This window comes from Mobula hypostoma, chromosome 1, assembly GCF_963921235.1.
Source record: "Mobula hypostoma chromosome 1, sMobHyp1.1, whole genome shotgun sequence".
NCBI lineage: Eukaryota > Metazoa > Chordata > Chondrichthyes > Myliobatiformes > Myliobatidae > Mobula > Mobula hypostoma.
The window spans coordinates 167986987-168009788 of NC_086097.1; the positions used below are offsets into that span (position 1 = coordinate 167986987).

At 46.5% G+C, this 22802-nt stretch overlaps 1 protein-coding gene across 5 annotated transcripts in view; it reads left to right on the forward strand.

Annotated features, from left to right (window-relative positions):
* The window catches only part of LOC134352130 (guanine nucleotide-binding protein G(s) subunit alpha-like), a 394058-nt gene extending 371317 nt beyond the window's left edge, over positions 1–22741 (forward strand). For 3 of the 5 annotated variants that reach the window (XM_063059366.1, XM_063059357.1, XM_063059383.1), the window contains 3 exons: positions 8169–8299; positions 12752–12822; positions 16117–22741. In XM_063059366.1, coding sequence (XP_062915436.1) covers positions 8169–8299; positions 12752–12822; positions 16117–16263 — 349 coding nt within the window. In that variant the 3' untranslated portion in view covers positions 16264–22741. The remainder of the gene's footprint in view (positions 1–8168; positions 8300–12751; positions 12823–16116) is intronic. The other 2 variants (XM_063059374.1, XM_063059392.1) reach the window with 1 other exon arrangement.
* The last annotated feature ends 61 nt before the right edge of the window (positions 22742–22802 follow it).

Genomic DNA, 22802 nt, shown 5'->3' on the forward strand with positions numbered 1-22802 from the left:
CCACTGTTGTGTCATCAGCGAACTTGATGATTCGATGTGAACTGGATCTCGCAATGCAGTCGTGCGTCAGCATCGTGAACAGCAGCAGGCTGAGCACACAGCCCTGGGGAGCACCGGTGCTCAGCGCGATGGAGCTAGAGATGTTTCCAACAACACCAACTGACCGTGGCCTCTCTGTCAAGAGGTCGAGGATCCGGTTACAGAGAGAGGTTTTGAGACCCAATGAGGACAGTTTGCCCGCCAGCTTCTGAGGAATGAAAAAGAAAGCTACTGAAAAAGTGCAGTGTAGTAAACAATAAAAGTGCAAGATCATAGCAAAGTAGATTGTGAGGCCAAGAGTCCATCTTATCATATAAGAGGTCTGTTCAGGAGTCTATTCACAGTGGGATGGAGATTGTCTTTGAGCCTGGTAGACATCCTTTCGGGCTTTTGTATCTTCTGCCCAAAGGGAGAGGGAAGAGGGGACAATAGTCAGGATGGGTAGAGTCTTTTATTATGCTGCCTGCTTTACTGAAACAGCCATAAATATGTGATTGAGGTGAGCTGTGTTCACAGCTCTCTGCCGTTTTCTGTGGTCACATGTAGAGCAGTTGCTAGACCAAGCTATACTTCATCCAGATAGATGGTGCATTGCTAAAAATGGGTAAGAATTGACAAAGACTTGCCTAATTTCTTCAGCCTCCTGAGGAAGCAGAGGCACTGGTGAGCTTTCTTGGCCGTGACATCAGTGTGGTTGGACCAGGACAGGCTGTTGGTGATATTAGTGAAAGTGTAACTGGTGATCTTTCAGAAATGCTCTTAGAACTAGACATAATGTGATGTTCACTCTCGGTATCTGTTCAGCTCAGCCTCAGTTTGTGCTCGAAGGAGTTGCACCAAGTCTTCATTTGCTTTTGATATTTCAGTATTGGCTACATTTCCCTGGGCGGTAGCATGGTGGGGCTCCTCACATCTATAATGACCAAGTTCAGAAGTTTAAACCAACTATATAATCGGTTTTAGGTTATTAAACATGATTTTTGATATACCATTAATTTCTGGGGCAACTTCCTGTTCACATTACCGGTCATTCAAGAAGTTGATGTTCATGCCATCAGGTTGGAGGCTACCTAGACTCTTTTGGGATCATCTACTGTATCTGGTGCTCCGAGTGTGGCTCCTATATATCGGTGAGGCGTAGATTGGAAGACCACTTGTCGAGCACTTCGCTTTGTCTGCCACAAAAAGTGGGATTTCCTGGTGGCTACCCATTTCAATTCTTCTTCACATTCCTATTCTGATATGTTGTGGCGACCCACTTTCTGGCACCCACGAACCGGCTCACGAAACAGCGCGCGCAGGCAGAGGGCCGGCACCAAAAAGGGCGCCAGGCCATCTTCACCAGCAGGGGGAAAATCCCGCGCGTAGAAAGAGTCTGGGAATATGCATTCCCCACAGTAGTCCCGCCCAGGGAGGGCGGGAACGGGAAGGCTTTAAAGCGGGCCGCGAAGTTTGAATAAATCTCTTTCATCGCAACTCTAACTCACCGACTCCGTGTGGTTATTCTAGCGCTGTGTGTAGCACACCGCTACAATTGGTGACCCCGACGGCCCAAACGATATTTGGACCAGAGATGACCGACGCTGCATCTGTTCACGCAGTTTCGTTAAAACTGCCAAGCTTCTGGACGCTGCGACCCCATTTATGGTTCGAACAAGCAGAAGCACAATTCCACATTCGGCAGATAACCTCGGAGTCCACTCGCTACTACTACGTGCTGAGCTCCCTCGACCAGGAGACTGCTGCACAAGTTGAGGAGTTTATACAGTCGCCCCCGGAGGACGGCAAATACACAGCATTCAAAGCCCTGCTCATAAGGACTTTCGGACTCTCACGGCGCGAACGAGCACGCCGCTTAATGCACCTGGATGGTTTGGGAGACAGGCCGCCGTCAGCATTAATGAACGAGATGCTGGCCCTGGCTGAAGGACACAAACCCTGCCTCATGTTTGAGCAGGCGTTCCTAGAGCAACTGCCCGAGGACATATGCCTGCTGCTGTCCGACGCAGATTTCAGCAACCCCCGGGAGGTGGCGACCCGAGCAGATGCGCTGTGGAATGCCAGGAAAGAGAGAGGGGCATCCGTCGCACAGATCACCAAGCCGCATGCCCAACGACAGACCAGACCAGGCCCGGCAGCAGAGCCTACAAAACCCGGCGACGGGAGTGAGGAGCCCAACGAACAATGGTGTTTCTACCACCAGCGGTGGGGCACGGAGGCCCGACGCTGCAGACCGCCCTGCAAATTCCCGGGAAACGCCAGGGCCAGCCGCCGCTGATGGCTACGGCGGCTGGCCATCAGGACAGCCTCCTGTACGTCTGGGACAAGCAGTCGGGACGCCGCTTTTTGGTCGACACCGGAGCGGAGATCAGCGTCTTACCTCTAACGAGTTACGACACCCGCAACAGAGAACCGGGACCCACCCTGAGGGCCGCTAATGGCAGCACAATACGAACCTACGGCACCCGCACGGTGCGGCTACAGTTCAGCTCCAGCCGGTTCACGTGGGACTTCACACTGGCCGCCGTGGCCCAACCACTGCTGGGGGCAGATTTTCTACGAGCCCACAGCCTGCTGGTCGACTTGCAAGGGAAGCGATTAGTCCACGCCAAGACTTTTCAAACGTTCTCCCTGGGTGAAGCACAGTTGCCAGCCCCACACCTGGACTCCATCACGCTGTCCGACGATGAATTCACCAGGGTCCTGGCGGATTTCCCATCAGTCCTGCACCACAGTTCACGGCAGCCATGCCCAGACACGGAGTACAGCACCACATCCCGACCCAGGGACCACCCCTCCACGCCCGTGCTCGAAGGCTTCCCCCGGACAAGCTCCGACTGGCAAAGGAGGAGTTCAAGAAGATGGAGGAATTAGGGATCATACGACGGTCCGACAGCCCATGGGCCTCCCCCCTTCACATGGTGCCCAAGGCAACGGGGGGCTGGAGACCATGCGGCGACGACCACAGACTGAACGAGGCTACAACGCCAGACCGCTACCCTGTGCCGCACATTCAAGACTTTGCAGCAAACCTACACGGCGCAAGGATCTTTTCCAAGGTAGACCTCGTCCGGGGATACCATCAAATCCCTGTATATCCGGACAACATCCCCAAAACAGCACTTATCACCCCGTTCGGACTTTTCGAATTCCTCCGAATGCCGTTTGGTCTAAAGAATGCCGCACAGACTTTCCAGCGGCTAATGGACGCGGTGGGACGCGACCTGGACTTTGCATTCATCTATTTGGACGACATCCTCATAGCCAGCAGTAGTCGGCAGGAGCATCTGTCCCACCTCCGCCAGCTCTACTCCCGCCTGAGTGAATTCGGCCTTACAATCAATCCAGCCAAATGCCAGTTCGGACTCGACACCATCGACTTCCTGGGCCACAGGATTACTAAAGACGGGGCAACCCCGCTGCCCGCCAAGGTAGACGCGGTCCGCAACTTCCCCCGACCCAACGCAATCAAAGGCTTGCAGGAATTCGTGGGTATGGTGAATTTCTACCACCGTTTCCTCCCCTCAGCAACCCGAACCATGCGCCCCTTCTTCACTCTAATGTCGGGTAAGGGCAAGGACATTACCTGGGACGAAGAGGCCGCAACCGCTTTCGTTAAAACCAAAGAAGCCTTGGCAAACGCCGCGATGCTAGTGCACCCCAGAACGGACATTCCTACTGCCCTCACGGTGGACGCATCCAACACAGCAGTCGGTGGAGTGCTGGAACAACTCATCGAGGGTCGCTGGCAACCCCTGGCGTTCTTCAGCAAACACCTACGACCACCCGAACTCAAATACAGTGCTTTCAACCGGGAGCTATCGGCACTATACCTGGCAATCTGACATTTCAGGTACTTCTAGAAGGTAGGCCTTTCACCGCGTTCACAGACCACAAACCGCTTACCTTTGCGTTCACTAAGGTGTCCGACCCCTGGTCGTCCCGCCAGCAGTGACATCTGTCCTACATCTCCGAGTACACGACGGACATCCGGCATGTCTCTGGAAAGAACAATGTCGTGGCAGACGCACTTTCCAGACCTACCATACAGGCCCTGTCCCAGGGGGTGGACTATGCAGTGCTGGCAGAGGCACAGCAGGCAGACGCTGAGATCCCCAGTTACAGGACTGCAGTCTCCGGTTTGCAGCTCCAAGACCTCCCCGTAGGCCCAGGTGAGAGGACCCTATGTGTGACGTAGCTACCGGCCAACCCCGCCCCGTCGTCCCAGCAGCCTGGCGCCGGCGGGTTTTCGAGTCCATTCACAACTTAGCGCACCCCTCCATCAGGACAACTGTCCGGCTGGTCTCCAACAGGTTCGTGTGGCATGGACTTCGTAAACAGGTCAGTGAATGGGCCAAAACGTGTATGCAATGCCAAACGGCCAAGGTGCAGCGGCACACCAAGGCTCCACCGCAGCGGTTCGAACCCACCCGCCGGAGGTTCGACCACATTCATGTGGATATCGTGGGGCCCCTGCCAGTGTCACGAGGAGCGCGGTACCTCTTAACTATGGTAGACCGGTTCACCAGATGGCAGTCCCGCTCACCGACACCACCTCCGAATCCTGCGCCCAAGCACTGATCGCAACCTGGGTAGCACGCTTTGGGGTACCGGCCCACATTACCTCCGACAGGGGCGCCCAGTTCACCTCCAGCCTGTGGTCGGCTATGGCCAGACTTTTAGGAACACAGCTACACCACATAACTGCCTACCACCCACAGTCGAACGGACTAGTGGAGCGCTTCCACCGTCACCTGAAATCGGCTCTCATGGCCCGCCTGGAGGGGCCTAACTGGGTGGACGAACTTCCCTGGGTCCTCCTCGGAATCCGCACGGCGCCCAAAGAGGATCTACACACCTCGTCGGCCGAGTTGGTGTACGGCGCGCCCCTGGTCGTCCCAGGAGAGTTCATACCAGCCCCAAGGGGGCAAGAGGAAGAACCCACAGCAGTCCTGGACAGACTACGGGAGAGGCTCGGTAACCTGGCCCCCAAACCCACTTCACAGCACGGACAGAGCCCAACCTGCGTACCCAAAGACCTGCAGAACTGTAAGTTTCTTTTTGTACGACGGGGCGGACACCGGGCACCGCTACAGCGGCCCTACGAGGGACCGTTTAAGGTGATCAGGAACAACGGGTCCACGTTCGTGCTGGACATAGGGGGGAGAGAGGAGGTTTTCACAGTGGACCGACTCAAACCGGCCCATGTGGACTTGGCGCAACCGGTCCAGGCTCAGGCACCGCGGCACAGGGGCAGACCTCCCAAACAGAGGCCGATCCAGACTGTGGACATTGGGGGAGGTATCGCCGGTTCTGGGGGGGGGGGGTTATGTGGCGACCCACTTTCTGGTACCCACGAACCGGCTCACGAAACAGCGCGCGCAGGCAGAGTGCCGGCAGCAAAAAGAGCGCCAGGCCATCTTCACCAGCAGGGGGAAAATCCCGCGCGCAGAAAGGGTCTGGGAATATGCATTCCCCACAGTAGTCCCGCCCAGGGAGGGCGGGAACGGGAAGGCTTTCAAGCAGGCCGCGAAGTTTGAATAAATCTCTTTCATCGCAACTCTAACTCACCGACTCCGTGTGGTTATTCTAGCGCTGTGTGTAGCACATCGCTACAATGTCATGAACATCAATTATTCGAACTTCCAGTAATTGCCCACCCCCTCCTATCCTTCGCCAATCTCCATTCCTGTTTCTCTCTCTCAACTTATCTCCTTGCCTGCTCATCACCTCCCTCTGGTGCTCCTCCCACTTCCCTTTCTTCCTTGGCCTTCTGTCCTCTTCTAATAGATTTCCCCCTTATCCCCAGCCCTTTATCTCTCTCACCAATGAAGTTCCCAGCACTTTACTTCACCCCTCCCCATCTCCCGGCTGGTGGCGCAGTGACATCAGCGCTGGACTCCGGAACGGAGGTTCCCGGGTTCGAATCCAGTCGGGCCGTTCCCGAGTATGCTTTCCATCCATGCCGGGTTGAGTGTTGAGCTCACAACTCGACCTCGTAAAATAAAGAAAAATACTGTACTGCAAAAAGGCTGTGTGAGGAGCGGCGCGCCATACAGTCCCTCGTTCCACGCCTTGTAAGGTATGCAAATGCCCAAGGCTGGCCTCTCAGGCCTGAGTCGACATCATCATCATCCCCATCTCCTGGTTTCACTTATCTGCCACCTTGTACTTCTTCCTCTGCTCCCTCAATCTTCTTAATCTGACTCCTTCTCCCTTCCTTCCCAGTCTGTAAAGGGACTTGGCCCAAAACAGCGACTGTTTACTCTTTTCCATAGACACTGCCTGACCTACTGAGTTCCTCCAGCATTTTAGGGTATTTACAACCTCCCTTCACTCACAGATTTAGAGGGCGTATTCTATTCACACGAGTGTACTTGGAATTAGGAACATATTCCCTGTGTGGGTGGTGGATGCACAGACTTTCACAACATTTGACAAGTATCTAGTTCAGGTGTTCCCAACCTTCTTTATGCCATGGACCCCTACCATTAACTGAGGGGTTCACAGACCCCAGGTTCTAGACCAGCATGTGAATCATCAAGGCAATAAATACAATGGAGTTAGTATCAATGGGTAGTGGGTGGACAGCACGGAGAAGATGGGCCGAAGGGCTTGTATCTGTGCTGAATGACTCAATAAGTCAAAGCTTTAATCTCAGGAAGCTGCTGAAAGCTGAGTTATTTCTTCCGAGACCTTAATCCTGTACCTTCTAGACCAGAGAGCCCCGCTGCAGCAACCAGTTGCTCCCAGTGCAGATGCAGATAGCCAGTCTGGGTTATCCTGCTGAAGGCCCATCCCCTCACCCAGATGGCAGGGACCTGCTGGCACCATGTTGCTGCAGAAATTCAGGTGGACATCCCAGTGGTGTAGCCGGTAGAGTTGCTACCTCACAGCTCTACAGACCCGGATTCTACCCCTTCCTGTGCGGTGTAATTCTGACACCATCAGGGCAGAGGGCACTTGGAGTGCTCTTTAGACACTGAGTGGAGACAGGGCAGGAAGTGGCATTCACCGGTGGGAAGGAGCTACCAAGCACCAAGCAACATCCCTGGTTACATAAAAAGCAAGAAATACTCCCTTCTTTTGGCATCAATGGATTTTTTATTCCTGTTTGATTCATAGCCTTGCTGTCCTATTCTTTCTGTTTCTCAGGTGTTTGGCAGGGAGCGTTGGGGTTGTGTGCTCGGAGGGGTATATCATAGTCAGATTTACTATAATTGACACACGTTGTGAAACTTGTTGTTTTGCAGCAGCAGTACAGTGTAATACATTTCAAAAATCACTATAACTTAAAATAAGAATATATAAAAACTAAATAGTGCAATAAGGGAGCAAGATGGTGAGGTAGTTCACTGACTGTTCAGAAATCTGATGGCTCCTGTGCCTCCACCTTGACGGTGGCAGTGAGAAGAGGGCATATCCTGGAAACTGAGGGTCCTTAATGACGGATGTGATCTTCTTGAGGCTCTGCCTTTTGAAGATGTCCTCAGTGGTGTGGAGGGTTGTGCTCGTGATGAAGTGGGCTACCTCCAGCCACCACCACCTCAGGCCTGTTCCCAACTCCAGTAACTCACTTTCTGCCAGGTTGAGGAGCAAGTAGCACAGAGAAGGTTATCACGATGGGCAGAGTGGCCTCCTCCTGTGCAGACTCACCCAATGACAGCAAAAGCCACGGTTCTGTTCCCGGGTTTCTCAGTCCCATAATAACAGACCATGTGATTCAATCAGGAAACAGGATCAGAATTAGATTTATTATCACTGGTGTACAGAATATCATGAAATTTGTTGTCTTGGCAACAGCACAATGTGAGACACAAAAAGTCGCTCTCAGCCGCCATAAAAAATAAAATAAATAAGTAGTGCAAAAGAGGAATAGCGAGGTAGTGTTCATCATGATCATTCAGAAATCTGATGGCAAAGGGGAAGAAGCTGTTCCTAAAATGCTGAGTGTGGGTCTTCAGGCTCCTGTACCTCCTCAGTGCTGTTAGTATTGATAGCATGTTATATCAACTGAAGCTGAGCTGAAGTACTAGGCCACAAGGTGGCGCTGCTGAGCCCACGAGGTTTGGGCTGTGTTACCGCAACTCTCGCCCTCCTGCGTGCTCACTGCTCTTTCTTTCCATCAGGTGGTTGCGAACAATATCTGTCATCCTCTTCCTGAACAAGCAGGACCTTCTGGCGGAGAAAGTGTTGGCGGGAAAATCCAAAATTGAAGACTACTTTCCAGAGTACACGCGCTACACCACTCCGGATGACGGTAATGTTTCTAGTACCCTAGAAGTGTGGGTGGCGTCCTATGTGTAATAGAGAAAGGAGTACAGAACAAGAGACGACTATTCACCAAGCAACTACCACCATTTACTGAGGTTACAACTGCAGTCATAACAAGAACATAAGAAAATAGGAACAGCTGTAGGCACCTCCCCCCAAATCTGCCCTGTTGTTCTCTGATCATGCTGGCGTTTAACCCAGCTTCCTTAAACTGACACTGCAATTACAAGTCACATCTACCGTATCTGTAAGAGAGTTCCAGACTTCCACTGTCCTCTGTGTGTGGTAGTGTTCACCCTGAAACACAGGCAGATTTAGGCTGAGGCTTCAAGCCATTTTGAAAGGTGATCTAATCAAACGCTCTGGCAGGCTTCTGAATGCCTACAAACTGACTAAACCAGAATAGTCCTTGACACTTCAACCAGAAAAAGCAACTTCTTTCTGAATACTTGCCTACTTCCTCACAATGTCCTCAGTCAAACGTGTACTTTGTTTATCTAACCTCACAATTTAACCTTTAGAGTGCAGATACTTTTCAGGTTAGAAACCAAAATTGCTGGAAACACTCAGCAGGTCGGAGTATTTGTGAAGAGAGGAACTGAGTCAATATTTCAGATCAGGGACCCTCTGTCTGATTCAGTATCTGACCTGGAATGTTAACCGTTTCTCCTCCCACAGCTCCTGCCTGTCTTGCTGGGTGTTTCCAACATTTTCTGTTTTTATTTCAGATTTCAAGTGTGTGTAGTTTAATTTTAATTTCCACTCTTCTGGTATGTCCTTGCTATAATCCTTCCAAGACTAATGCATCTAAGGTATGGGCTGCAGAACTGGTCACACCTCCGGGTCTGGTTCCCAGATCTCCCCATAACATTTGATGTTTATTGACCACCCAGAGTTTCTGGTCGTCCACCACATCAGTAACAGCTCAATGGGTCATTCTTCTGCCCGGGTCACGAATATAAGCTGTTCCAGAGACCTGTGCACTAAAATCTAGGCTACAGTTGTTATGGGGGACTTCAACATGCAGGTAGACTGGAGGAATCGGGTTGGTACTGGACCCCAAGAAAGGGAGTTTGTGGAGTCCCTCTGAGATGGATTCTTAGAACAGCTTGTACTGGAGCCTACCGGAGAGAACGCAATTCTAGATTTAGTGTTGTGCAATGAACTGGATTTGATCAGGGACCTCGAGGTAAAGGAGCCACTAGAAGGTAGTGACCATAATATGATAAGTTTTAATCTACAATTTGAGAGGGAGAAGGGAAACTCAGAAGTGTCAGTATTACAGTTGAACAAAGGGAACTATGGTGCTATGAGGGAGGAGCTGGCCAAAGTTCAATGGAACAATACTCTAGCAGGGATGACAGTGGAACAGCAATGGCAAGTGTTTCTGGGAATAATCGGAAGGTGCAGGATCAGTTCATTCCAAAGAGGAAGAAAGATTCTAAGGGGAGTAAGGGGAGGCCGTGGCTGACAAGGGAAGTAATGGACAGTATAAAAATAAAAGAGAAGAGGTATAACATAGCAAAGACGAGTGGGAAGCCGGAGGATTGGGAGACTTTTAAAGAGCAACAGAAGGTAACTAAAAAGGCAATACGCGGAGAGAAAATGAGGTACGAAGGTAAACTAGCCAAGAATATAAAGGAGGATAGTAAAAGCTTCTTTAGGTATGTGAAAAGGAAAAAAATATTTAAGACCAAAATTGGGCCCTTGAAGACAGAAGCGGGTGAATTTATTATGGGGAACAAGGAAATGGCAGACGAGTTGAACAGGTACTTTGGATCTGTCTTCACTAGGGAAGACACAAACAATCTCCCAGATGTAATAGTGGCCAAAGGACCTAGGGTAATGGATGAATTGAAGGAAATTTATATTAGGCAGGAAATGGTGTTGTATAGACTGTTGGGTCTGAAGGCTGATAAGTCCCTGGGACCTGATGGTCTGCATCCCAGGGTACTTAAGGAGGTGGCTTTAGAAATCGTGGACGCATTGGTAATCATTTTCCAATGTTCTATAGATTCAGGATCAGTTCCTGTGGATTGGAGGGTGGCTAATGTTGTCCCTCTCTTCAAGAAGGGAGGAAGAGAGAAAACAGGGAATTATAGACCGGTTAGCCTGACGTCGGTGGTGGGAAAGATGCTGGAGTCAATTGTAAAAGATGAAATTACTACACATCTGGATAGTAGTAACAGGATTGGTCCAAGTCAGCATGGATTTACCAAGGGGAAATTGTGCTTGACTAATCTTCTGGAATTTTTTGAGGATGTAACTATGAAAATGGACAAGGGAGAGCCAGTGGATGTAGTGTATCTGGACTTTCAGAAAGCCTTTGATAGTCCCACATAGGAGATTAATGGGCAAAATTAGGGCACATAGTATTGGGGGCAGAGTACTGACATGGATTGAAAATTGGCTGGCTGACAGAAAACAAAGAGTAGCGATTAACGGGTCCCTTTCGGAATAGCAGGCGGTGACCAGTGGGGTACCGCAGGGTTCAGTGCTGGGACAGCAGCAGTTTACAATATATATTAATGATTTAGATGAGGGAATTAAAAGTAACATTAGCAAATTTACCAATGACACAAAGCTGGGTGGCAGTGTCAAATGTGAGGAGGATGTTATGAGAATGCAGGGTGACTTGGACAGGCTGGGTGATTGGGCAGATGCATGGCAGATGCAGTTTAATGTGGGTAAATGTGAGGTTATCCACTTTGGTGGTAAGAACAGGAAGGCAAATTATTTTAATGGAGTCAAGTTAGGAAAAGGGGAAGCACGAGATCTATGTGTTCTTGTACATCAGTCACTGAAAGCAAACATGCAAGTACAGCAGGCAGTGAAGAAAGCTAATGGCATGCTGGCCTTCATAACAAGGGGAATTGAGTATAAGAGCAAAGAGGTCCTTCTGCAGCTGTACAGGGCCCTGGTGAGACCACACCTGGAGTACTGTGTGCAGTTTTGGTCTCCAAATTTGAGGAAGGACATTCTTGCTATTGAGGGAGTGCAGCGTAGGTTCACAAGGTTAGTTCCCGGGATGGTGGGACTGTCATATGTTGAAAGATTGGAGCGACTGGGCTTGTATACTCTGGAATTTAGAGGGCTGAGAGGGGATCTTATTGAAACATATAAGATTATTAAGGGATTGGACACGCTGCAGGCAGGAAGCATGTTCCCACTGATGGGTGAGTCCAGAACCAGAGGCCACAGTTTAAGAATTAAGGGTAGGCCATTTAGAATGGAGTTGAGAAAAAACTTTTTCACCCAGAGAGTGGTGGATATGTGGAATGCTCTGCCCCAGAAGGCTGTGGAGGCCAAGTCTCTGGATGCTTTCAAAAAAGAGATGGATAGAGCTCTTAAAGATAGTGGAATCAAAGGTTATGGGGATAGGGCAGGAACTGGATACTGATAGTGGATGATCAGCCATGATCACAGTGAATGGCGGTGCTGGCTCGAAGGGCCTAATGGCCTACTCCTGCACCTATTGTCTATCGTCTATTGGCTAATGCTCTGGTTCATTGCTGAGGGAGTGCTGCACTATCTAAAATGTCATCGTTCACATGAAACATTCTGCTCTGTTGGGGTGGGGGGGGGTGGGATTGGTAAAAGTCCCAATCCATAGTCAGAAAGAAAGGTTGTGGAGTCGGTCTTGGACAATGTTACATGCCCCAGTAAGAGCACTACAGCACAGAAGCTGACCCTTTGGCCCATCTAGTCCATGCCAGCCTGGTCCTCTGCCTAGTCCCATCTACCTGCACCCGGACAATAGGCCTCAATATGGCTCCCATCCATCTACCTATTCAAACTTGTCTAGAAGTTACAGCTGAACTCAGATGACCCACTTCCAGTGCTCTTCGTCGTTTTGTTTGGGCATTTGACGAGATGCTGCACTTGACTAATGTTGTCTAGTTATCAACATTATTTAGAATAAGGAGCACGTTGCTGACCCACTGCACCTGTTATCGTTACACCTGGCCCCCAGCATCAGCCTGTGGTGTGACTGTGGTTGCAACCATCAGCAGATTTCTGGATCCTGTGTTTTCAAAGTGGGGATTACCCCAGTGTTGAATGACAGATTGCAACAAACATAATATAAGGCATCGGTAATCATCCTTGCACTCTCACCACCCCCAGCACTGCTCCCAAACATTTATTTTGATCTTCACTGGAGCATCAAGGCTGGGATTGAGATATTTTGGAATCTAGGCAATGGAGGGACATGAAGATCAGGGAGGGGAAGGGCCATCCACAGTCGGGTTGGGTAGGAGGGCAGGGTCGAGAGCCTGGTGCTCCTGATCCTTAAGGAATGCCTTTCTGGGTGACTGACAGAGATGGCGGGTATGGTGTGGGGTCGCTTCACTTCAGCGAGCAGTTCAGTGAGTCTCAGTGATTATGGCAATGTAATCAACTGCTTTTTAACACTGATGTTTTTGCGTTGTTTTACAAGCAGCAACCCCTGAACCTGGAGAAGATGCCAGAGTTACAAGAGCTAAATATTTTGTACGAGACGAGTTTCTTGTGAGTATTCCATTGAAATTGGTATGGTTGAATCAATAGAAGATACCATCAGGGGACCATTTAGCCCTGCTGCCACGTAGTAGAGCAGTCCCATTTCCCATATGTTTCTCCACAGCCCTGCACATTGTTCCCTATCAAATACCTGTACAAGTGCCTTTGAAAGCCCTGATTGATCATGTTTCCATATACAGAGAATTCCAGGTTAGAGCCACTCTCTTTGTAAAACACTAAAAGACTTTCCGAACCTTCCCTCTGTATCGGATAGGCAGAGCTCTAAATGTGCATCACCTGATCCTTCACCCACTGGCTGATGAAAACAGCGACCCTCTGTCTGTCCTACCCTCAGCTTCGAAACAAAGTGGGTGCAACAAACCTGCTAACGCCATATCTCCCACTTGTGAAGTTGATGGGCCGAATAGCCTCACCTGGTGCAGTAGCAATCCGAGGATTCGTTAGCTCAGAAGCCATTTAGCAAGATAACCAGCAACCAGGGCCGAGAAGAGTACCAAGATGCAGAATCATCACACCCACCCGAGGTGTTTGCTGTTTTCACACGACAGCGCTTTGCTCCTGTTAATCCATCGGGTGATTGCCTTCCCTTTCCCATCTGGTCAGCTCAGACACATACTCCACTGTGAGAAGGCGAGATCAGAAACTTGCAGTCCTTTTCCATATTGGCACTGATATAGTAGAAGATTATCCATTGGCATCACCCCGTGGGCCAATGTGATTTGGCCAGTCCTTGAATTCTAGCCTCTTGCAAATCCCCAGATTTCCATTGCTTCAACTGCTGATGCCTAAGCTCTGGATATCTGTCCCTAAAGTTCTCTGCCTCCCTCTCCTTCCTTGAGGTACTTCTATGGCCTATCTCACTGATAGGTTTTCAAATGACATGTTCAGACATGTACAATACTGAGTTTCAATAAGCCTCCCTGTGAAGTATCCAGGAGTGTCTTTTTATCTTACAAACACTTTGAAAGCATGTCATTTAGTTCTCCAATAAAAGCAGATTTGCATGGCTTTGTGAATAAATTATTTCATTACAAATCTATTTGAATATTCATTGCCTTTTAATAAACAATCTGCTGGAGGAACTTTAGCAGGTCTAGCAACATTTATGGGGAGGAAAGAAATTGCCCATGTTTTGGGTCTGCCCAACATATTACATTCACATTTCTCCCCACCATCAGTGGTACCTACAGGAGGTACTGCACTGCCTCACAAACATCGCATACATCATCAAAATCCCTGCCATTTGGGCTATGCCGTGTTTTTGCAGCTGCCATTGGACAAAAAGTACAGAAGCCTGCGATCCCACAGCACCAGGTTCAAGACAGCTGCTTCCCTTCAACCATTCGGCTCTTGAACCAACTGGCAAATCCTAATCACTGCAGTTTAGCAACATATGATCACTTTGCACTAAAATGGACTTTTGTTCTAATTGTGTGCTTTCTTTTAAAAAGTTGTGTACAATTTACGGTACTGTGCAACAGTCTTAAGCAGATGTAAAAAAATTGTAAAGTGAAGATGCTTTCAAAAATAACGAAATGAGAAGTTTCTAAATATAATAACACTATAAAGGCCAGTAAACTGTAAAAACGACTAAATCAAATCAGTATTTCGTGTGACCACCCTTTCCCTTAAAATGGCATCAATAGGTACACTGTCATGCAGTTTCATAAGAAAAATCGGCTGGTAGGTTGTTCAAAGCATCTTGGAGAACTTGTCACAGTTCTTCTGCCCACTTTGGCTCTCGCTTACTTCTTTCTCCTCAGGTAATCCCAGACAACTCAATGATGTTGAGATCAGGACTCTGTGGAGGCCATACCATCAGCTGTAAAACACCTTGTTCTTCTTTTTGCTGAAGATAGTTCTTTAAGACCTTGGCCATGTATTTGGGGTCATATTCCTGGTGCAGAATGAAGTTGGGATCAATCAGATGCCTCCCTGATGGTATTACGTGATGGATGAGAATCTGCATTGAGGATTCCATTAATTCTGACCAGATCACCAACTCCATTTGTAGAAATACAGCCCCAAACCTGCAGGAAACCTCTGCCATGCTTGACTGTTGGCCACCCTCATCCATGTAGTGCTCTCCAGCTCTCATACAGACAAACTGTCTTCTGTCTGAGACAAAAATTTCAAATTTTGATTTGTCAACCCAGAGCACTTGCTGCCATTGTTCAGCTCCCCATGCTTGCGTTTTTGTGCCTAGGTGACTCTTGGCTTTGTTTCCTCTTTGGAGGAGTGGCCTTTTGGCAGCAATTCTTCCATGAAGAGCACTTCTGAATTCTTCGGACTGTAGAGGCGTGTCCTTGGGTTCCAGTGGTTCTGTGTTCAGAGCTGATAGCGGTGCTGGACGTCTTCCAATTTAGAAGGGACATCAGTTTGATGTATCTTTCGTTTGCTGCACTCAGTGTCCATGGTCGACCACTGTGTTCCTGATCTTCAACTTTGCCCGTTTCTTTGCTTCTTCAGAAGAACTTGGACAGTACATCTTGAAACTCCTGCCACACAATTTCTGCTTGGGTGAGACTTTGCTAATGCAGGATGACCAACCTTGTGTCTTGTTGCTATGCTCACTCTTGCCATAGTGTAAGAATTGATGATTTGAAGGTTAAACTGTCACATCTGCCACACCCTCACCTTTTTGTTTGTTTGTCCTTTGCCCAGTTTGATTCCTTCTACTTCTGTTTCTGTTTCAGTTCATTAAACTTATTATGTCACTGATCATTAGCACCTGTTTGTTATCTTTGTTTAATCATGCACTGGGCTATAACTGTACTTAGAGTAATCAAGTTTTTATTTGAAAAGTAGTCTATTACTTACTATGTTACTTAATTTAATGAAATACAAAAATTTCTCTAACATTTATTTTCTGGAAAATGTACATTTGGAAATCTAAAATTTGCTCTTTTCTCCTGACACACTAATGCAGAAGACAAAGAATAAACATCTAAAACAAAATTGATATAAAAGATCTATGACGCTTAAGACTTTTGCACAGTACTGTATGTTTATGTTTTTGTGCATACTGCTTACATACTACGTGCCTGAGTTGCCACTACAAATAAGTTTTTCATTGCTTGTGCATTTGACAGTAAACTCGACTTTGACTTTGAGACCCCGTACCTGAGTTCGTCATGCAGATTGATTGCTGCTCCAGATTCCAGCACCTGCTGTTGCCTGTGTCTCATCAATGTTTGCCGTTATAATGGACTGGCATTTACGGTTTTGTATCTCAGACTGACAGGCCAGGTAGATAACTGCACTTTCCCTTTCTTCCTGCAGAGGATCAGCACAGCGAGTGGAGACGGGCGCCACTACTGTTACCCCCACTTCACCTGTGCAGTGGACACAGAAAACATCCGCAGAGTATTCAATGACTGTCGAGATATTATTCAGAGAATGCACCTGCGCCAGTATGAACTGTTGTGATGGAGAATCAATGTGACTTCTTGATTTTTTTGGACTCTGGTGGTTTCCTTACCCTTGACCTGCCCACGCATGGTGGAAGAAATGCGAGAGATGTATGTCAACTTTGCTCTCTCAACACTGTTTGTTCTTCATTCCTGACTTCACTTTCTTTTGTGCACTTCACTCTGTGTTAGTTTGTTTCTCCTCCCTGGTTCTACCAAGACCTCTGGTTACCTCCTGTGTCCTAACAGAAGTCTGGGTAAATACCTCTGCCTGCCTCCCAACAGCTTATGGCTCTGCTGCTCCCTGCCGGCCCCTGTCCTCGGGCAGCCGATGACAGCCCCATCTTCAGATCCCACTCTCTCTCTTTCTCTCTGAGCTTCTTTACAACACAATGCTCAAGAGTACTTGATGGGGAATATATATTAGGGACGACAATGCACTTTTTTGCATCAGGGTAATTAAAAAAAAACTTGTTGAGGAAGTTCACACAATGTAGCAGCACCAGGACATGTAATAGTTTCATGGTTTTCAGCATTAAGAATTGCAGTTCGGCTGAAAAAAGGACCTGGTCTTCAGTCACTTGAGGCGAAGGATTAGTAAGGAGGCAGGGTGTCTGAGTCCTACATGTAGGAGATATTTTCTGAGGTCTTGGAGTTATTGAGTCTCACCACACGTTAGATCTTGAACAGGGACTGCTTTGACCTAGCCACGTGAGCTGAAACCGCCACACACTAACGTTTGTTTAAGCTGTCCACTGTGTGATCATTTAAGGTTAACTCACGACTGGACAAATAGTCCCAATGTTTGTTTCTCTTTTCTGTTTGTTTCACTGCTGGATTATTATCTTGTACAGACTGTAAAATGTATTATTTTGTATAACTTTATTGAAAAGAATACTTGTAGATGATCTTTGTGCCTTGATTATGGCTGTACCTGTAAAATGAGCTAAGATGTAAGTATGTTTGACTGCGCTGTACAGCTTTATGTCAAAACCCTTTCTACAGCAGTGGCTGCAGACAGGATGTTTATCTGTAGAGATTAGTTTTTTTTCTGGTTTATAAAGAAGGAAAATGCTCTTTAGTAAAAAAAATGTATAAATTATGCAAATTAACCACTTACCTTTACAAGAAGGGGTCAGAGGTGATGAGATGTTGCAAGATCATGCCTTGTTTTGGATTCTCAGCTTTAACACATTGGAATCCAGTCGGGCATCCAAAATGCAACGTGGAATTATTTCTATGGGAACCAAGGTTTTTTTTGCTAGAAGTATACATGTTTGGTAATTCTTTGGTCATTCATAGACCTTCACAAATGCACAGGCATTGTGAATGTGTGAGCACCATTAGATAGGCTCTTAAATTCTTGTACCATCAGCAGCTATTATTGTGCAAGTAAGTAGTAAGAAACAGAAAAAAAAACTAAGGTGTAAACCTTTGTGTCTGGCCTAAGAGAATTACATTTTTATTTCTCTTTTAATAAAGAGATATGTTAGAAAAGTTTATTTTAAATATTGTAGAATTTGAGATGTGTGAAAATTTCTCAGACTTGAATAATTTATGCAAATCACATTCTCAGAACAAGTGGTGGTACAGTTTGGAAAATAAGCAAAAATCGCTGTAGCAATAAGGCATGTCCTTTTTAGTAACTATTACACTGCTTTATATTTTATACCTAGGTGTTTTATGTCTCTGTGAGTATATACTTTTCATGTGTCCAGAATAACTTGTACAATTTGTACAATGTTAAAAGAAATTACAGTTACAATAACAGAAACCCAGTAAGTGTTAATTCTATATTACTTTAAAATGGAGACCTGATGTATGCTGTTCTCTCCTTACATTTCCCCTGTGTATTATGATGTTTTGTTCTGTTTGTTTTTACATTCTGTGTGCTTAATTAACATCCACAATTGCAAAATTTTGCTGCATTGTACAAATAGAAATGGAGAGCCAAGGACAGCCTTTCTATCAAGGGAACCACAGAGCGGAGAGGCATGCAAGGGCATATTTTTCTCCCCCTTTCACCAGGTAATCTAAGGATTTGAGCATATATGTACAATATAATAGGTATTTGTGTAAAATGCCCTTCCAAAACAGGTACCTTCAATCCCCATGCAAACCAAGAAATTAATGATTCACACCTGTAGCCCCCTGACAACTTCCTGCTGATGGATCAGTTTGTAGAGGGGTTGTGTTTCTTGGTGCGGGGTCTATCTTCCCATTTTCAGAGCTCGTGTAAATGAAACTGAAATCAGATGAAATCAGTCAAGGCTGACGTGAGGCTAAAATCATGGCTGAACTCCAGAACTCCAGACAAAATCCTGAAATTATAACGCATGTGTTTGAAACCCTAAATCTGTCCATTTAATTAGTTATTATATGTAATTAAGTTTCCCTCAATAATGTGTGACTAGGATATGAAATGCAGTGTGTCTTTTTAACATAGCGTTAGCAAAGTTACCTGCCTGTGTACAGAGTTCTAAACAATATTTAACTTTATTTTACAATGTAAAGGTGGGCTCTTGGAAACAAAATCCAGCAGATGATGGAAGTTTGAAATTAGCTAATGAAAACAATATAAACACTCAGCAAGTCAGCGTGTTACTTCAAAGAAGCAGTGTTAATGTTACATCAGATCTGGAAATAGAAAACAAGAGTGTATGTTAACCCTCAACTTCTTTTGCACATTAGCAGCTGGCCCTGCATGGAAGTAACATCTCCTAAAAGTTTAACTGAATGGGTAATGTCACAGAGGAAGCCACTTCAGCCATTTGGTGTTAAGTATCTCTGGATCCCTTTCCATTCAGAGAATTAATTTAAGCAAGAACCATTCTTCAAACTACTTCCATTGAATGTGTTGATACTCAGAAGCATTGATGGTTTTGAAATCACAAGGAGAAGATATGTAAACAAAGCTCATTGTTGGAACGGTAGGGAGCCACTGAACACAAGTGGCCTGGAAACTAGTTACCATTATTTATATAAATGATGATTGGTTACACACAGATATAGATACGTCTGTTTAATGTTGAGAGTTCTACGCATTGTTGCAGAGATGGGTGTGGTGTAGAGCGATCAAAGAGCCAGATTCACTCTGATCAATCAGCTGTCTGTCGGAAATCACCAACAATACCAGATATTGATTTTGTTCTCTTGCCACTGCTCCCCCTTCCCTGCCACCTTAGATTTCAGCTTTCATGGTTCTAATGATAGGCCATTGGCCTAAGTTTTTATCTCTGTTTCTGTCTCGATAGATGCAGCCTGATTTGCTGAGTATCCCCAACAATCCCTGGATACACAAGCAACAGCAGATGCTGGAATCTGCAGCAATGGTCACTTTGCTGGAGAAACTCAGTGGGTCAAACAGCATTTGTGGGAAACCTATAGAGTCTTGATGCAAGGTTTCACTTAAAATATCAGCATTTCCTTTCCTCCCACAGATGCTCCTCAACCCTCTAAATTTCTTTGACAGATTGTTCATTGCCCACCAATTTCTTGTTTAATTTCTGACTCTTGCCAGCTCAGTCATCATTAGGAAAACAAAGATCTAAAGCAGAAATGTTGAGGGAAGTGGTTCTTTTGAGTCTTTCTGCTCTCAGCTTCCGAAAGCCTCACTTGGTCTTGGATACAATATCTCATCCCACTGCTCACTGCAATGAACTCATGGAGAATAGTTCTAAGTTATTGTAACCCGCTGGCTGGTGGCGTAGTGGCGTCAGTGCCAGACTTCAGAGCGAAGACTCCTGAGTTCGAATCCAGCCGGCTCCCTTGCACGCTTTCCATCTGTGCTGGGTTGAGCGTCGAGCTAGCAACTCAGCCTCATAAAAATAAGAAAGCCTGCTAAAAAAAACGTTGTCATGATGACGTCCCGATGACTCTACTCGGAGTTAAGGGCTTTTAAAAAAAATTGTAACCCGGCTGACAATGAGCAATCTAAAAGAAAAAATGATTGTTAATTCAACAGTTAGACAACTTAATTTTGGGTTTGGATTGCTTGTTCGGATATTATGGAGAAAGATTAGTTGTCATTTGACCACACTGTTCCAGATCAGTGAATATTCAAAGCACCTCTCTGTGAAGGATTCTACCTTTCCCAATCAATGCCTCAAACCAAGGGAGCAGGAAATAAAGCAAAGGCATTACAGTGTATTGAAGGGCCATTTAATCCATCAAGTTCATGCCAGCTCCCAGCCCAACAATCACCTTAACCATGCAATACAGGTATCAATAGCTGGAATAAATACCTTCTGGGGGATCAGTAAACATTTTGGCAATGATGTGTATTAGGCTGAGTAAACCTCTCAAACACAAGAGACTGCAGGTGCTGGAATCTAGAGCCGCCAAAACAAACTGGTGGAGGAACTCTGGGTCAGGCAGCATCTGTGGGGAAGGGATATGGACAGACAATAATTCAGGTCAAGACTTGTCATCTGGACTGAAGTCTAAGGCACTGAGTTCCTCCAGCATTTTGTTCACTCATTGTCCTGGTCTCAAGGAGAGCAAATTGGGTTTGTCAGGATAGAAAGTGGAGTGTACTGTATTTTGATTTTCTGTGATGAGTCTGCCGAACAGGCCCCTATTTGCAGTAACTTGGATTCCCACAAGAAGGCATTGAATGCCATCTCTTTGTCTTTGCACCATTAGTAACTCTAACAAAATCAGATTCGAATCCAAACAGCTTTCACCAGAATAATCTCTCCCTTTCATCACACTTAACAAAAAAAAAAGAAAGTAAGTTGTCCTGGTATTTCCAAAGGATTATTAATCTTCCCCATCCATGCTATGTAACCCAGAGTAGGTTTATAACTGTCTGTAGAGAGGTTAGCCCCGGAAGAATTAGTGAAAAGTGGAAAAGTTTAATGATGGAAGTTCCAAACATTTTAATTTATGGAAGTGAGGATAGAATGGGAAAAGTTTGGCTGGTGCAAGTCCATTGCCTGGAATCACTACCAATATTCTCTCAGCATCCCTTCTTGCCAGTGAGACCAAAGTGTTTCTGAGTCTACAGCAAGGAAGCCCTGTCTCCAAACATTGCTAACCACTGACAGCCAGCAAGGTTGAGACCCCAGCCTTACCAACTGTAAAATTATTTATTTAATTAGTTTTCCATAACTATGACATTCAGAGATACTAAAAGAAGATCTACGAGAATATTGCCAGGACACAAAGGCCTCAGTTAAAGCGAGAAGTTGGGTACGCTAGGACTTTATTCCTTGGAGCGTAGAGTTCTGAGGTGGCATTGGTCAGACCACACTTGGCATATTGTGAGCAGTTTGGGGCCCCTAAACCAAGAAAGGATGTGCTGGCATTAGAGAGAGTCCAGAGGAGGTTCACAAGAATGATCCCAGTAATGAAAGGGTTAATGTATGAGGAGTGTTTGATGACTTGGACCTATACACATTGGAGTTTAGAAAAATGGGGTGGGACCTCATTGAAACCACAAGAGATTCTGCAGAGGCTGGAAAATCTTGAGCAACACACACAAAATGCTGCAGGAACTCAGCAAGTCTGGCCGCTTCACACAGAGGGGAATGCACATATGGAATGAGCTAATAGAGGAAGCTGCAGATGTTTTTGCAATATCAACATTTTAAAGACACTGGCAGGTACGTGGATTGGAATGGTTTAACGGGATGCATGCCAAATATCAACAAATGAGACTAGCAATGAATCTTGATCAATATGGACAAGTTGTGCCGAAGAACCTGCTTCTGTGCTGTGTTGCTCCATGACTATAACTGTTAGAAGTGGATAAAGTATTTGGAAATCTTAGAATATTAGAAAGGTGACAGAAGCAGTACATGAACAGGCAGAGAACAGAGGGATGTTGATCAGGTGCAGGCAGATACAATGGCACGTCAAGATGAAGTGTCTTGGCCCAAGACACCAGCAGTCCATTTCCCTCCATTGATGCTGCCTGACTCGCTGTCCTCCTGCAGCATTTTGTGTGTTGCTCCAGATTTAAAGCATCTGCAGTTTCTCTTGTGTCATGTATAGAATTATTTTAGATTGGCATGATGAGCCAAAGGGACTCAATTGTGCAGTTCTATTCTATCTATAGCCATGATGTAAGTATGATCTGAGAGTTGTACAAAAATCACTCATGCATCAATGGTGCAGTAAGCCATCTTAATAAATGGCTATTCTTTTTCTGCAGGGTGGTAGGTGTTTCAAAATCACCAGTGGTGTCCTATGTGAAGGAATTTAGAATTGCCACAAAGTTCCCACAAGATGACCAAGTGTATCGGGTCCACAGCGCCCTGAGGCAGCCTTTCACAGAATCTGTGTAAAGATGGATGTCACGTGGTTGACGTTCTTCTGCGTGTGCTGAATCAACGGGCAGCAGAAACAATTCTACATAGGTTACTGCAGGCACATGACACAGCAGTAAGAGTTCAGCCTTGGGCTTTACCGAATGATATACACCGGCTTCTGACATGTCCACCTACTTCTGTGTGGCTTAAAGAGGATGTGACTTCCCTGGGCCATCACCACAGTGTTTGATACTTGAACCCCGTCCCCCCCCCGTGATAGACCCCCTTTAAGATATTAACTTAC